The sequence below is a fragment of the Zonotrichia albicollis genome, chromosome 4 (assembly GCF_047830755.1).
Source record: "Zonotrichia albicollis isolate bZonAlb1 chromosome 4, bZonAlb1.hap1, whole genome shotgun sequence".
In the NCBI taxonomy this organism is placed as follows: Eukaryota; Metazoa; Chordata; class Aves; order Passeriformes; family Passerellidae; genus Zonotrichia; species Zonotrichia albicollis.
The window spans coordinates 24,347,661-24,362,811 of NC_133822.1; the positions used below are offsets into that span (position 1 = coordinate 24,347,661).

The window sequence follows — 15,151 nt, forward strand, 5'->3', positions numbered from 1 at the left end:
TGTCATACACTTTCTTGTGTTTTACTGAGGTCCTCAGCTGAGGGGGGGTGTGTGTGTGTGGGAATACAAACGTGCTTGTAATGCTTTAGGGCTTGAACTGTTTCCATGTGGAGCCAGCTGGGATGTACCTATGGAATAAAGCTCACTTTGTGAGCTTTAATGTGCAGCTGCAGAACACTCTGGTCAGAGTTAAATGTGAAGCAGTGCACATATCTAGTCCATATCAGCAAAAATATATGCATATATATCAGATTCAGTTAGTTCACCACTCCTGACTTTCTCTTACTCAAGCTGCAAGAGAAAATGGTACTGGTTTGGACTACATGACCCCTCTGTGGCCTCTTCAAACTTTGCCCATTCTGTAATTCTGATTCTGCCTCACACCTACTGAAGTGGAAGGTTTTATTTCAGATTAAGTGGAGAATATTCCATTAAGTGAAACCAATTTGGCTTGAACTCGTGAGGTTGTTTTTAGGAGAAATCTTCAGTTTTATCAGCAGTCAGTCTTAAATGTTCTGTGTTCAGCATTAAAGCCTGATATACCAAAACCAGAAATTCAATGAATTAAATAGATTTGGTCACCAATAACAAGAAGAGACTGACAAGACAAAAAGAAATAAATGTCATGTTTTTAATGCTGGTTTGAGCAGCCTTATATGAAGACAAAGCACCAGACGTTGAGTGTCTCTCAGCAAAGCCTGACAGCATTGGTTGGCTGTCCAGAGCCACCTCTTTTTCAGTACTCATCATTGAAGGGGTACTCTGGATGGTCACGCCACCTGCGGAAAGGTCAGGTTGAACAAGTGAGCTCCTTGGGTGAAGCAAGACATCAAATTACTGCAATCAACCGGTGCCCAGCAAACCTCTTCCTTGCAATATATGTGTGGCCTTCATGGAAGGCTCTCCTACTTATCCACAAGCTGTTCTGCTCTGAATGACTGACCCTGCAGAGTTGGAAGCAAGCCTGTGTATTTAAGGAGAGGACAGTGAAGGACCATTTTTCAGGCCTACAGTCTGCATATCTTAAGGAGAGATGAGGGAAATCAACAGGACTCTGGATCTCAACTATTCCCACTATTTAACTCAGGTGAGTAGAAGTGTTTTAGGAAAGGGGGATGATTTCACCATGTGTGCTGTACTGTGGAAGGGGAAATCTTTGTTCAGATGTCTAGAAAGACACCTAGAAATAAGGGCTATGTGTGAAGAAGAGGTAGAGACACCAGACTATTCTACTTTGCCTTATGCCCTTAGAGCTGGCATGAACAAGTCTGGGTCTAGGGTGGTGCTTTCCCCAAGCAGCTGCCATACCTAAACTAGGTCTGGCTGTCCTCTAGCTCAGCCTACACATAGATATTCTGCCAGTATCTACTGTGGCAGAGAATTTACAAATAAGCTTTGGGAATGACCCTGTTCAGGGGAGAAAGGGATGGTCATGGGTGCACCCTAACAAAGAGACATTTCAGGCTTTGTTTTAGAAACTGCGTGCTCAGGGAAGATGCACAATTCAGGATCATTGTAAAAGGCAAGAAGAAAATTCCCAGGGTCAACTTCAGGTGAAAAAAATAGCACTGTGTTTGCCCATCATTGGCAGACTTGAGAGAGAGGTAGCTGTTTTCTGTTGTGGGTTTTCTTGTTTGTTTGAGAAGCTGATGCTAAATCACAAGCCCTGGCTTGACAAACACTTTCCATTAGCTAAATGAAAAATTTCTGAAGAGCATTCTCAGGTGCACCATGGCAGCTGGCTGCCTTGCCTTACAGCACAGCACAACAAATACTGGCATTTACCCAGCTGTGAATTGTTCCAGTCTGGGAAGGACACATTTCACAATATTGAAGGTAACTAACTGGAAGGCATCAAACATTTTGAATTGGTTGTGTCAAAACATTTCATTCCAATATTCAGCCAAGATCAAGTGTTTACACATTAACAGATTGAGTTGGTTGAAAAAAAAATCCCAAAAAACAAAACAAGCCACAACACTTTGGCTTGTTTGACTTCAGTATAATTTAATGATGTCTGAGTTGCCAGTGTCATTATCTCTACTTTTCATCTATTGAGCATGCTTGCTAACCAGATCTCACATATTCAAAAGTCTGAGTCCTTTGAGTGAAAATGATTCACTTGGAGAAGTCAGTGCAGCTTGGCATAGCTGGTGAGGAAAAACATCCATAGCAGAGAATGGGAGCATAAGATAAATCAAGCAGATACATTAATGTAAAACTTGCCCTGCACAATGCTTCCAGATTTCTCCAAGAGGAGAAGAAACAACTTCAGTTTAAGATTTCCTGAAGTACTCATGTTTTTATAAAACCTCCGTTCTCTTCTTGGATGCTCAACTTGCTAATTCATTCCACTGATTGCGTTATCCTGTTTGCATGGGCTTACTCATACCATCGGAACAACAGGTTTGCACACAGTACCTTTATGGTAGCTGATAAGGGGAAGAACCAGAGAAAAGCTGGATTTTTCCATTCCTGCTGGCATGTGTATCACAGCAGTCAAAGGTTTTGCATGAAGTTGACTAACCAAAAGTCTTTCTGTAGCGTGGTTTGACTTTTTCAGCTACAGATTGCTGGATGAAATAAGAAATGTATTTAGGCTGGTAATTTGTCTGATGCAGCGTCAATTCCAGACACTTCAGTGTGGTAACGCAGAGTAGGCATATATATCTATAAATATCAATCTATATATCTGCTCCTTACATGGCAACATCACTTTTCCAATAAGGCTTTTTTCCTATCTGAGATCAGATTGTGCTTAAACATTTTTCCCCAAACACGGAGCTCTTGTGAAAACTAGAGCTGCAATGCCCCTCCTATGCATCCTGTTTTCCTTATATCCTTGGTGGCCTCCTATGACCAAATTCAGTCTAATAAAGCAAAGCATTTAACTTATTAGTTTTTTAGATTGGTAGCTTAGAAAGTTCTTCCCCTGTGGGCATTTGCAGCCTTTGACTTTGATTCTGGGAAAGGCTCTTGACTTTGCACCAAGGTTACATTTGGTGTATATAATCTTCAAGATTTAAATGATGCTATAACTCAATTTTGCTATATAAAACCAAACTGTGTCAGATACCAAAACACACTTAAGAATCTCCGAGGCCATTTGCGAGAAGCCTTCTGGAACTAAGTACTGCTAATTGATGGAAAGCTATTTTAAGTTTTAAGAAACAAAAGCTTCAGAGCACCTGGATGAGCTTAAATGTGAAAAATGAACTCCAGTATGATGCTTTTAACTTAGTGCATATTTTTGATCATATTTATGCAGCACAGTAAGTGGTTTGTTTGTTTCTTTGCAACATTTCCCTGTATCTTTTGAGCAATGGTCAACATTTTAGAGTGCTATTGATGCTATCAATGCTTTTCATTTCATGCTACAATTTAGCAGGACACAGATAATCTAAGGTAAAAGGAGAAATGCATGGAAATTAATCTCTAGCATTTGGCTACTTACTGAGTGCCCTGAAAAGGGGAAAACAAAGTTTGGCCATAAGCTGTAGATGCTTTTGAGGTGAAGGATAAACAAACAGCCTCATCCTCTGGAAGAGAGGTGTTTTTGGCTAGGTCGGAGCTTTCAGGTGAAGCAAGACACTACTGGGTGGTGACAAGCTTTAGGTGACAAACAGCAAGAGATCAAGCAGGGACAGGTCTCAGAAGAGATAGTTAGGAAGTGGTCTAGCAGTCAAACAAGTTTTCTGTTCTTCTGTTTTTCTTAGAAGAAGGTACAATTCAATTTTGTTTGAATTTCAGCTCCAATATCCACACCTCTAGAAAGGGATGATGCTATGCCTTATCAGTGTCTGAGACCGCCAGTCACCACAAAGCAGAAGGAGTTAAAGAAATGGAGGAGAGATGGAATAGCAAGATACACTCACTTTCTACTGGGTGGGCTTTGAGAACCTGAGCTTCAGGCAAATATTGTACACTTATTTTTGCAATGGGTCCAGGAGCGTATTCAGGTTGCATTAAAAGTCTCTCATGTTCAAGCCTTACCTTAGAATAGGGTTGTTTATGCAAAAGTTAATATTAAAAGGAAGTGATTTTTTTTTCCTTTATAATTCTCTGAAAGAACAGGAATGCCCTATGAGGATCTAGGATTTCTCCTGTACTTACATTAACAGTTCCACATAACGAACATTTTTGTTCAGGGCTTCAATTTCTTTCATCTCTTGCTCAGTGAGGGAGAAGTCAAAGATCTAATGGAAGAGATGTTAAGAATGTGTTAGTTAGCATTTCTTCTCATGATCAACCTTCATATGTTCCAGATTCCAGAAATACAATCCCTCCTTCTCCCTGTATCTCTCCCACAAACCCATGCTTACTTGCATTTGCAGGAGTCTCGAGGACATGAATAAGCCCAGTCACATTTGCCTACACCTTTTTTGCAAGAAGTGGAAGGTAGTCTGGCAATACTGAGACACCAGCTTTGAAAGCAGTGTATTTCCAGGGGAAGTAGGGAGCAGTGTGAGTACTGAGTGCTGCAAGGGATGCAAGAACAAAGTAATCTTATTTTTGGGTGGTAGTCAAACCAAATGTTTTCTGGTGGCGTGGTTGTGAACCTTTCTGTCACACTTGTGTGCAGCTACCCTTCCCTAGCAGAGCTGTCCCATACCTGAAAACTGGGCAGAGCAATCAGTTCTTCCTGTGCTCCTGCAGCCTTGGGCTGCTGACCTACTGAGTTACCTCATCTCGCTTGTCCTGCTCACTGCAGCAGCAGCTGCTCTGGGACACACCACCAGCTGGAGCTTTAGCTGCTCCAGAGAGTAAAGAGACACCAAAATTTCCTCTATGCCCTCTTATTGTCATACCTTGTTACCATTTAGTGGTGGGGACAAGAAGCATCAAATGTGGCAAAGTTTGCCACTGATCAAGCCTTACATATGTCTACAGAAAAAATGGGAATATTACCTTCTATAGGGACTAAGCCAATGTAAATGGATTTGTCCATGTACTACTGGGGTATGAATTTACCTGGAAATTCTCTCTGATGCGTTGTGGATTGAAACTTTTTGGAATCACCACCACCCCTCGCTGGACGTTGAAACGCAAAGCGATCTGCGCCGCAGTCTTGTTGTACTTCTTGCCAATGGCATTCAGCACAGGATCCTTCAGTAAAGGAGGGGATGACACATTTACCCTGGAAAAAAGTGGGAAAAAAAAGAAAATCTCCTCATCTTGAATGTCAGAACATAGGGGCATTTACTTGTTTGTGGACAGAACACTGCACCTTTGTCAAGTAGGGTGAAAGACAGGAGAAAAGCTTTGCCTCTTAGGTTGGCACGTTGTCAAAGGCAACTTCCTGTGTGATGTCCTAACCTTGACTTTGTTTCTTCTTCCTCACCTAAGCCCCACACCTTCCCCATTCCAAACACTTGCCTGCTGTTAGAGGAGACCTAAGGCAACCTCCTATGCAGACACCTAGCATTCTTTTTATGACAGCATGCAGCAGGAGTGTTGAAAGTTTACACTCACAACAGTAATATTTAGACACTGAGGTTCAAAACCACTTCAAAGAATGGGCGCAGAAGTATTTTGCACGGAGACCCAGCAGTAGAGAACTATGTTTCCCTGGATATTGTCCCTCTATTTGAAAGTAACGTGGGGACTTACCATGATTCATCCCTTGAGGTTCCCAATGGGCTGTACCCAACAATAACGATGTCATGTTGTCTGCAAAATTCTAGGAGTTTGGGTTGGGTGAAGTAGGGATGGCATTCTACCTGCAAGAGTAGCACAGAAAGGATGACTAATCAACAGGACAGACACAGAGAAAGATATCCCAATATTTTGAGAGCTACAGACCAGGTGATGCTTTCAGGAAGGGATAGATGTAAATTAAGGAATAGGGAGAAACACCATCTGTGGTTACTATTCTAATTGTACAGTGCTGGGTGATTGATTTTTTTATTAATTTTATTTTTTGATGGACAGCAGATTAACATCTGCAAGCATAATTTGGCTGCAGGAAACTTTTATTGGCCTGCAGTGGAAAGGTGGCAATAAGTGGGGATTTTGGAGGTGAGGCAAGTTCACTAGACAAGTAGACAGAGAAGAAAACCCATCTCATGTGTGTCAGCTCTCCCTTTCTCTGCCTCTTGCATTCAGGATGACTAATCTGATGTTGTTTTTAGGGATGTGTTGGCATAAAGTGTCCCAGTTAGAAAGGTGGGGGGAGTATTCAAAAGGTGAGATTATGACCTTGTTGCGAGCTGTGCCCTCCCACGTTGCAAACATTGTTCCCTCACAGTCATGGATATTCTGGCTGTGATCTCAGACTCTGGGAAATGGATGTCTCAAAGGTGACAGAGCAGCCACTGTTTGCAGTGGTTGCTATCTGGCAAGTCTGAAGCTATCTGGCACTTCTCTGCTTGCTGGCCAGCTGCCCTAAGCTGAGCTTAATCTTTTGCCTGGTTTTCCTCTACCCCAGGAAGCATCAGCAATGCTCAGTGCAGTCTTAGGGGCACGCCAGAAACAGCAATTGCATTTTGCACCCGCTGGGCATGTTAATACCAGGGAAGGGTGCTGGAATTTCCTATTCTCGCAGGCAGCCTTTCCTTCCAGGCCAAGTAGAGAAATGAAAGCTGTGGCCAGCCTCTTTACCCTGCTTCATGGCCATTCCAGCCCTCCAGGCCACGCGCTGGGAGTGGGAAGTTGGTCCTGGTTGGTCCCTGGCCTCATCTCGATTACTGCTAATGTGGATATTTGTGCCAGACTAGTCAGAAGGGCTTCCCAGAGATTTCTAGGAAATGCAGAGACCTGCCAAATGCAAGAGCCAAAGGTGCTGGGCACTCAGATGGGTCGCTGCCACTTGTCACCTTCTCAGAGCTCCGCTGCTGTAATTTAACTCAGATGTGCCTGTCATCTTCACGGGATTGTTCCACTAGGGCCAGTCACGTAACAGGGTCTCCTTTAATTGAACGTTTTCTCTATCTCTTACAAATGTCTTATAGGAAAAGCACAAGAGAGGCAAGTACAGGGAATTCAGGAGTTGCTTCTAATGGCTTTTACCCTTAAGAAGCCTGGAGTGACTCAGGGTCTGTAGGGTTATGCTAGTGTTAACTAAGGTAGACACGGCTTCACTGAGCACTGGTTAGCTCTGAATGGCTTTCTTGGGAATTTTTGGACTTGAACTAAGGTACATGGCAGAAATCTAAGATCTGCTTTGGCTCAGCATTCAATCTTGTTATGGAGCTTTGGCATAGAGGCACCGGTTTTATAGTCCTGGAGCAGAAACTGAGGAAAGCGATTGCTCCAGAGCCTTCAAATATTGACCTTTAGCCTAGATAGGAAGAGTAATATTTTCAAGCTAGAAATGGAAGCATGGAGGACAGCATCTGTGGCAAAGTACACATCACCTTTGTGTACATGGAGGCTTAGGCTGTGTGTTTGCATTCCCCAAAGGGCAGTGGCACCATGGCAGGCACTGTCCTTGGCTTGCAGTCATACCTGGTTGCTGACAGGTTTGTACTTAAGTCCTGGCTTGTTCATGATCATCTCCAGTTGCCTGCGGTTGAAATTGGATACTCCAATAGACTTTGCCAAGCCAGCATCTTTGCATGCCTCCAGAGCCTGTAAAGAAAGCAAAGACAAGAGGAATCCCACAGGTTGGCTTGATTTCTTGGAGCATGCATTTTAGAGAGAGGTGGAAAATAGACCATTATTGAGAACCTTTGCTGCAGCAGAGCTAACAGCTCTATTAGCATGAGGGCTGGTGTTGTCCAGACAAACCAAACTCTATTCCTGTGTCGACCTGCTTTCCAGACCAAGCCCTAATGTTTTTACCTCCTGTGAGGGTAGAAATTGTCTGGAGAGCAGGAAGATTTAACCTGAGATATAGATACTTAGATGCCAGGGAACTGCTTTTAGAGAGTTTTGCTTAATTTATGCTGCTTTAGCAATGCCTCAAAGCCGGAGAGGGCAAAGTGAACAAAACAGATTGCTTTCCTGATAAGTCAATTCACTCCTTTTGATTGTAAGACAGTTTTTCATATGAAGTCTTTATCCAGTGAAATCCCCTAAATATCTGGCAAGACACATCACAAAACCTGCACAGAAAACCTCAGTACAATATCGAGCAGGGAAAAAAAATGTGGATGGGAGAGAGGCATTCTGGATATTTTGTGCTTTAGACAAACCCTAGTAGCTGAGAAACTCTTATGAATACTGGACATGAATATATTGGTCTTCATTTGCTTCATCTGCTGGGTTGTTAAGGGGAAAGGGGGGTCCTTTCCTATAGTCTTCCCCTTCTCTGCCTGAAACTCTGCACACAAACAATTCAGTGACTGTTTGAGGCAGAGCAGACCCCTCCATGGAGCTGGATGCCCTTCTGGGTTTTGTTATTCTTTCTGTCTTACAGGAGCTGAAAGCAGGGAGGTAAGAGGCACTCTGTTTGATGACCTCTAGTTGGCCTCATATGCCTTCTATCACTCAGTGACAAGTCAGCAAATACAGTCATCTGAATTAATTTTTGCCAGCTAGCTTTATTTCACTGAGAGAGTGAAATTATCTGGATTGAGTTGAGCCATTTTAATTCAGATTAATGCTGCTGTTCGCAGGCGCTCCCCACCACCTATTTTTCTCTTGGCTAATTAGCTGAAGAGAGTGGCCTGCTATAGAATAACCTTTATATTAAACACCACTCAAAGATAAAAATATAGCAGTGCTGGGTGAGCTATTGCTTTTAATATCCGAGCAACCATTCTGTGAAAAGAGGGGAATGAACTGCATCAGCCAAATTCAAATGTAACATAAACAGCCAACATGGAAGTCCCCCTTCCCTCTGAGACCCAGCCTGGATGGTTCAGCTGCCAAGGGAAAGTTCAGGCCCCCTCTGGGCTCTCTCCCCCTGCAAAATTTCAGTCAGAATTTCACCATTCTTCATCTTTATCTGCTGTACCTCGAGTAGAGCTAAACTGGGACATGACTGTCCAGATCTGGACAGTGCAAGCTGAAGTGGAGCACGTAGTAGCACCTCTTATCTCTCTTGGTGTGAACTGGGTGTAATTAGTGATGCTATTTCATCAGGCCTGGTGCAGAGGGAGAGCTGAGAACTAAAGAGGTGTCCATGGCTTTGAGAGGCAGAAATGTGAGGAGATTGCAAGTCTCATTTTCTCTCTCACCCAAGATCCTGAAGCCAAGTGACACTAGGCTTAGTGAGACATCTGCCTAAAGGGGTAAGGCACATCACAAACAAATCTAGGGTGCAATCTTTCAGGCAAATGCTACTTCCCTCCAAGTTTTCTTACCACAAAAATCTTCTGTTCCCATCTGATAAGTAAATTTAGAAGTGAGTGAACTTGTTCTCATGGCAAGTGATGGCAAGGTCTTTGGTTTTGGTTTTTGGACGGGGGGGGAGGTGGGGTTTGAGTGGGGAGATGTTGGTTCTTTTTTTTTTAATAGGATTTTTTGGTTGATTGTTTGGTGGGGTTTTGTGGGGTGTTTTTTGCTGGGTGTTTTTTTTTTTTGTTTTTTGTGTTTTTTTTTTTTTTTTTTTTTTTTTTTTTTTGTTTTGTTTTGTTTTGTTTTGTTTTGTTTTTTATGGTAAGCTTTAGGGCAAAATCTGTTTTTTTCCTGCAAGTGAAAAAGATTTTATTTTTTTCAAGATGACTTAGTCTCTCCTGAGGGCTCCAACTTTCTCTTTCTGTGAAAATCTGATAAAGGGGAAGGATTGGTAAAAACCTAATGATAAAAGCTTCAAGTAGTGAATGTAGAGTGCACTCTCTTAAAGAGGGAATGTGGATGTCTGATGTTTCAACAGTGTTTTGTTATAAAAATAATTAAATGACAGCAAAAAGAAACATGCTGAAAGAATGCTTAAGGACAGAAGTAAAATTTATGCATGGAGTTAGTAGAATTCGATCCATTTGCCCTGGCAATTTGCTTCAGTTATGTTTATGAAAACCACAAGTAAAAATGAGAAGGAATATCTGTGGGTTTAAAGCATATATGGATGGATGTTGTGTTTGCTTACCTCCCAAGTGGCACATAAGTCTGTCTCATGGTAGATAAATTTTCCATTTTCATCTTTTGGGTAGAGTGCATCTCCAGGCTGAAAAGAAAAACCATACTGCTGTGCTTTAAAGAAAAATTTTTCAGTCCTTAGAACAAAATTTTTTTCATGGACTCTGTTTCTACTAGTAAACAACAAAAAAAAATTGAGTAGTTTTCTGAAACACCCTAAGTTCAGCAGGTCACTTATGCTGGGCTTACCACATCCTCGTCTGCTAGATCGTCCTTGGACACACTCCTGAACTGTCACATGAGAGTGCACTCAGGAGTTCCTGGATGGCCTTGTTTTTCAGCAAACTTTTGACCTTTATGTTATGGCATCCAGAAGACTCCACTCCTTCCAAAGGGCTGGGTTGGAGTACCAGCTTGTGTTCTCTTCTACTTCTTTCCTCTTCGCTTTGGCCCTTCCCTTGCCTCCTGCTTGTGTCACCTGGGAACTGAACTGAGCTGGTACTGTCCCCAACAGTGGGAGGGTCCAGGAGCTGCTGGCAGTAATGGGCTATTGGCATAGCTAACCTCTTAAGTGCATTGTCCACTTTCTTTGGGCACTAGAAACTCTTTCCTCCAATCTCTGTGCTCTGTAAGCTTCAGAGATGATTTATTAGCTGATATCTCACAAGCACAGCTTTCTCTTATTTGCTGGTTATTTCACTGGTGTTGCAGGCAATGCATTAACACCTCCCTCCCTTGTGTCTGATCACATTTTCACTTTTGTGTTTTACTGAGTTTGGTTTTTCTTTTTTTTGAACAAAAACCCTTCACTGATGTTTGACATTTGATCTGACTTCAAACCGCTACATTTCAAAGGCCTGGGTACAAGATGTTGACGTGGTAACTCCTTGGGAACATGCAGCTGTGACTAATATGATCAGTAACTATCACCTCCCAATTCAGTTGAGTTCAAATCCAAGGCATTTAATGGGAAAAGTGAGCCTAAGGAAAACACAGAGTCAGGTTTCAGAGGGCCAAGGTCTCAGTTACAGGCATAAGCCTCTCTCCTCCAAATGTGCTGATTTTCCTCAGAGAATTCCACAAAGACAACTTGTTGCTTTTGTTGCTCTGTCTTGCTGGAAAAAGAGAATACCTTGACTAGAAGGAGGTGGATGGCTGTTGGGTACATTCTTTTTCTATTAGAAGGCAAAGTGTTTGCCATCATAGTGTGAAGTGGAAAAACTTAACTAGCAAAACCACCCTGTGGTATTTTGGAACAAACCATTCATCCCATGATACCCCAGCACACTTTCCAAGGACTGCAAGTTCAACATATTAAACAGTTGGACCTGTTTAATTTTAGTAAATGAGTCTGAATTCAGGACCTTTTTACTCTGCCCCACTCTTAATTCATGCACTTCTGTTTGAGTTTTTTTATAGTAGTCAATGGGCACCAATTATATCCGCCAATTTACCATCCTCCTATTTTCCTCTATCTTTTGTGTTTTAAAAATGAACCAACTCAGGATGAATGGTGCTTGAAGATTAACTTCTCTTGACTGAGATGTGGTGTGAACTACTGTGGATTTCTACAGTGATCAATTCCTCCTCCTACATGCAGAGAATTCTGCAAGGTGTTGAAGTGCAGTTGTCTCTGCTCAATAGTTTCCAGGCAAAACTTTCTCTACCAAGCTGTCTTTATATGAAAGGGAATTTCTGAATGGAAGAACTGCCTGCAGATGGATAAAGTGCTGAGAGAAAGGCAGTGTTTTGGTGGTGACAGGGTGGTGACAAGGTCTTTCAGAAGTTGGTCATGTATTTTAGCTCTGGGTTCTCATGAAGTACACCGCACCAGTGATCCTAGAAATGCTGATGTCTTCTCTTGTAGTTCTCTTGGAGATAGCTTTGTTTTACACTGGATAAAAGGTATGCTTCATGCTGCTGCATGAGCACTGAAATTAGTGTGGCAACACTGTACAGTCACTGCCATTGTGTGGGATCACACCTCATCATGTCATGTCCCAAGTCTGGAGGCACTCCAAAAGATACCAGACACCATACTTGCTAGTTTAAAACCCAGTAACTTAACCACTGAGAGGAAAAGTCCTGCTCCCATTATAATTTTATCACCAACATGCAGGCAGGGAGACAATTCTGCACATCCCCTTGCTTTCATAAAATGGTCTTTGACAAGCAGGCTTTCTCAAGAAAGCAATTTTAACAACCTGGGTATGCCTGTCCTATAAACAGAAGGGCAACAGGAAGTCAAATAGTGATGCCAATGGTCTGTTTTGAGTTATTCTTTTAAATTTACAAGATAATTAAATGAGACTTGTTCAGTGTAACACTAAAATATCTGCTTTTCTATCAGTTAGGAAAGATCATTTCCTATCATTAGTTTGGGAGAGATTTGCAGATCATTTAATGCACATGTTGGTGCTTACTGATGAATCAATCATCTGAGAAGAGTCCCCCAAAAACCTGCTGTTTTTTTACCCCCAAAATACCTGTGGGGTATGAGCTCCCCAGGCAGAGGGAGGGCATGTGGGGGTCTGAAGAGACCTGTTTCTGCTGGTTACTCCCTTGCTGGGGTGGAGGGGCTCAGCAACACTGCAGGGGGCTAAAGGCAGGAAGGACAGAAGTCCTGAATGGGAAATCTATGTGGGAAAAAAGTGCAGGGAGATATAGGCTAATGTTGGTAGGTCAGTGAATAATTGCACCCCTCGTGGTGGCTGTTCATGAGCTCTTCAAAAGCAGAGGGGCTTTGCTGAGTGGTGCTCTCTGAAACCATAGTGCTCTTGCTCTGCCTGAAAGCCCTGTGACAAATTGCTGCCTGGGCTCTGCAGGGGCACGTTTCTTACTGTTTTCAGGGTGGAACTGTAAGTTCTGTCTTAGGTACATCACTGCTTCCAACCAGAGACTGCTTTTGCTGGACTTTTGGGGAGGAAAGCACCCATGCTTGCAGACTAGGGGGGAGCAGGAGTTTCTTAGAGTTACACCTGCATGCTCCTCATCAAAGGCAAGCATCACAGGCAGGATGGGTGTATTTGTGAGAGAGAGAGAGCAAAGAAAGGAAACCTGTCACCACGGCAAAAGGATGGGTTTTTTTCATTTTGTATTTGACATAGACAAGTGTATATTTTTCAGGAAGAAAGTGACTTATTTTTTTCTCTCCTCTCATGAGAAACATGAATGAATCTCTAGGTCTGCTACTCCTTTAACTACTCAAGATTGTTGACACAAGCCTCAGGGAGTCAGATGTATATTACTTTAAAGCCAGCTGTCTATATCTTTATATTGTGAGACAATGACCTTCACTATGTGGGAGAATGAACTACTAAAGAATACAAACATAAGAAAAGGGAAACAGGAAATTGCTAGTGGTGGGAAATTTTCAGAAATGTACCCAAAAGGATTCCATACGTGTGACTGTATAAATAAAATTTTAATATCAGAGTCTGGTTACTCCTATACAGGTCTTAATAGGATATGGCCTCCTCAGGGGGAAAAAAGGGCTGCAAGTGTAATGTGATAGCCTCATTGGTAAATTGCTTCCTATCTGATAGTTCTCATAATTTGGAGTCTGCAGCAAAATATTATTTTAATAATCAGAGATCTACCTTTCTTGCAAAAAGAGGCCAGTTTAGAGCTCAAACCTTGTTCACCAACTAATTGCCTGACCCTATTCTCTCTTAGAAGAAAGATTTAATTAGTTCAAAACCACTTAAATGTTTTGAATATAATTCTCTTAACTTCGTTTGCCTTGGTATCATGTACTTGTAGAGGAAAATTTTAAAGCAAGGTAGAAACAGCTGTGAAAGCAGAAAGTTTGTGGACTTGCAAGAGGGAGGCGTGCAACTATGATGTGAGCTCCCTGCATTCAAAGGTTTTGCCTACAAGTTGCCCAGAGCCAGCAGTATGAGGGAATATCAGACTTGATCATTTAAGAATAAGAGAGGGACAACCCATGTTTAGCACCACTTGTGATCTAGTGAAGCTGAGTGCTGCAGTTACAGTGATTAAGATCATAAAAACAATTTTCCCAGCAGCTTTAACTTAGGACAGAATAAGGAAACCAAACTTAGTGACTTTCTACCTTTCTCTCTCCCTCTCTGAACTTTGCCCCTGGCCTGTTGCTGCTTTCTATGAGCTCTTTCCTCCAGTGGCTCTCTCCTCATGGCTCAGAGGGGATTCAGACACAGGTACTGCTCAGCTGTGCAATATTTCAGAGTAGGAACTGCTCAACCACAGCTGGGAAACTTGTCCTTCCAGCAGAAACACTCCAAGCAACATCTCTCCTGGCCTGTTCTCACACCACCTGATAAATGGCTCTCTTTGGGTGGGCAGTGCACAGAAATACATGTATGCAGTATATATCAAAATATATATGTTATCTGCTCAAAATGCTATTGACAACCTAGGTTGGAAGCTGCAAGGAATATACTAGATGGAGGTCTTGGCTCAAGTTAAGTTAATGCACTTTTTCCAAGCAATTTTTCTTTTTACCTTGAAAGCCATTGGCAGCTCAATAATGTAGAGGTCAACATAGTCCAGCTGCAGGATCTTCAGGGTTTTCTCCAGCGTGGGACGCACCAGCTCCGGGGGGTGGCAGGTATTCCACAGCTGGGGAGGCAAGCACAGGCTTTCTGTGGGTGCCAGGAGGAACAGAGAGACAGCTGAAGACCCCCAGCCCACACTCCCTCCCTCTTGTCCTCTGACAGAGCCCACTCTGCAGAGAGCAAAGGCATCGTGGCCTCCATCCCTGCAAGGCAGAGGTGAGTGCCTTACCTTGCCTTCTGGCAGAGCCGGGTGCAGAGGTTAAGACAGGAGCTCTTGCCCAGGACTGATGAAGCATTGACCCAGTAAAGCCATTACGTATTGTTTTTATTACAAAACAGGTTATTCTGAGCTGCGTGTATGACATACTCTTGCTCAATAAACTTAGATTCCTTTTGTTTTCCAAGCATATGCTTTCACTGAAAAACTTTGTTCCCACAAGGAATCTGTGGTCAGTTTTGTGCTTGAAGGCAGAAGCTTGGATCATGTGAGTTAGCTATTGAGCAGCCAAGCACCCAGCACTAAGAGAATCTTCTGGTTTTTCTCCTGTGGTCAGGGAGCCTGAGACACTGCCTGACCTAGGAAAGTTTTCTCTTATTCCCCAGTCCTCACGGAAAAATGTGTATGTGATTAGTCACTGTAGTGCAGGTGA

The 15,151-nt window shown here is 42.7% G+C and overlaps 1 protein-coding gene across 1 annotated transcript in view; it reads right to left on the reverse strand.

Annotated features, from left to right (window-relative positions):
• Positions 1-617: 617 nt before the first annotated feature.
• Positions 618-15,151, reverse strand: part of AKR1D1 (aldo-keto reductase family 1 member D1) — a 34,838-nt gene continuing 20,304 nt past the window's right edge. The window contains exons 3-9 of the mRNA XM_005482793.4: positions 14,449-14,565; positions 9,974-10,051; positions 7,447-7,569; positions 5,611-5,720; positions 4,972-5,137; positions 4,114-4,196; positions 618-779 (exon numbers count right to left, since the gene is read on the reverse strand). Coding sequence (XP_005482850.1) covers positions 737-779; positions 4,114-4,196; positions 4,972-5,137; positions 5,611-5,720; positions 7,447-7,569; positions 9,974-10,051; positions 14,449-14,565 — 720 coding nt within the window. The 3' untranslated portion in view covers positions 618-736. The remainder of the gene's footprint in view (positions 780-4,113; positions 4,197-4,971; positions 5,138-5,610; positions 5,721-7,446; positions 7,570-9,973; positions 10,052-14,448; positions 14,566-15,151) is intronic.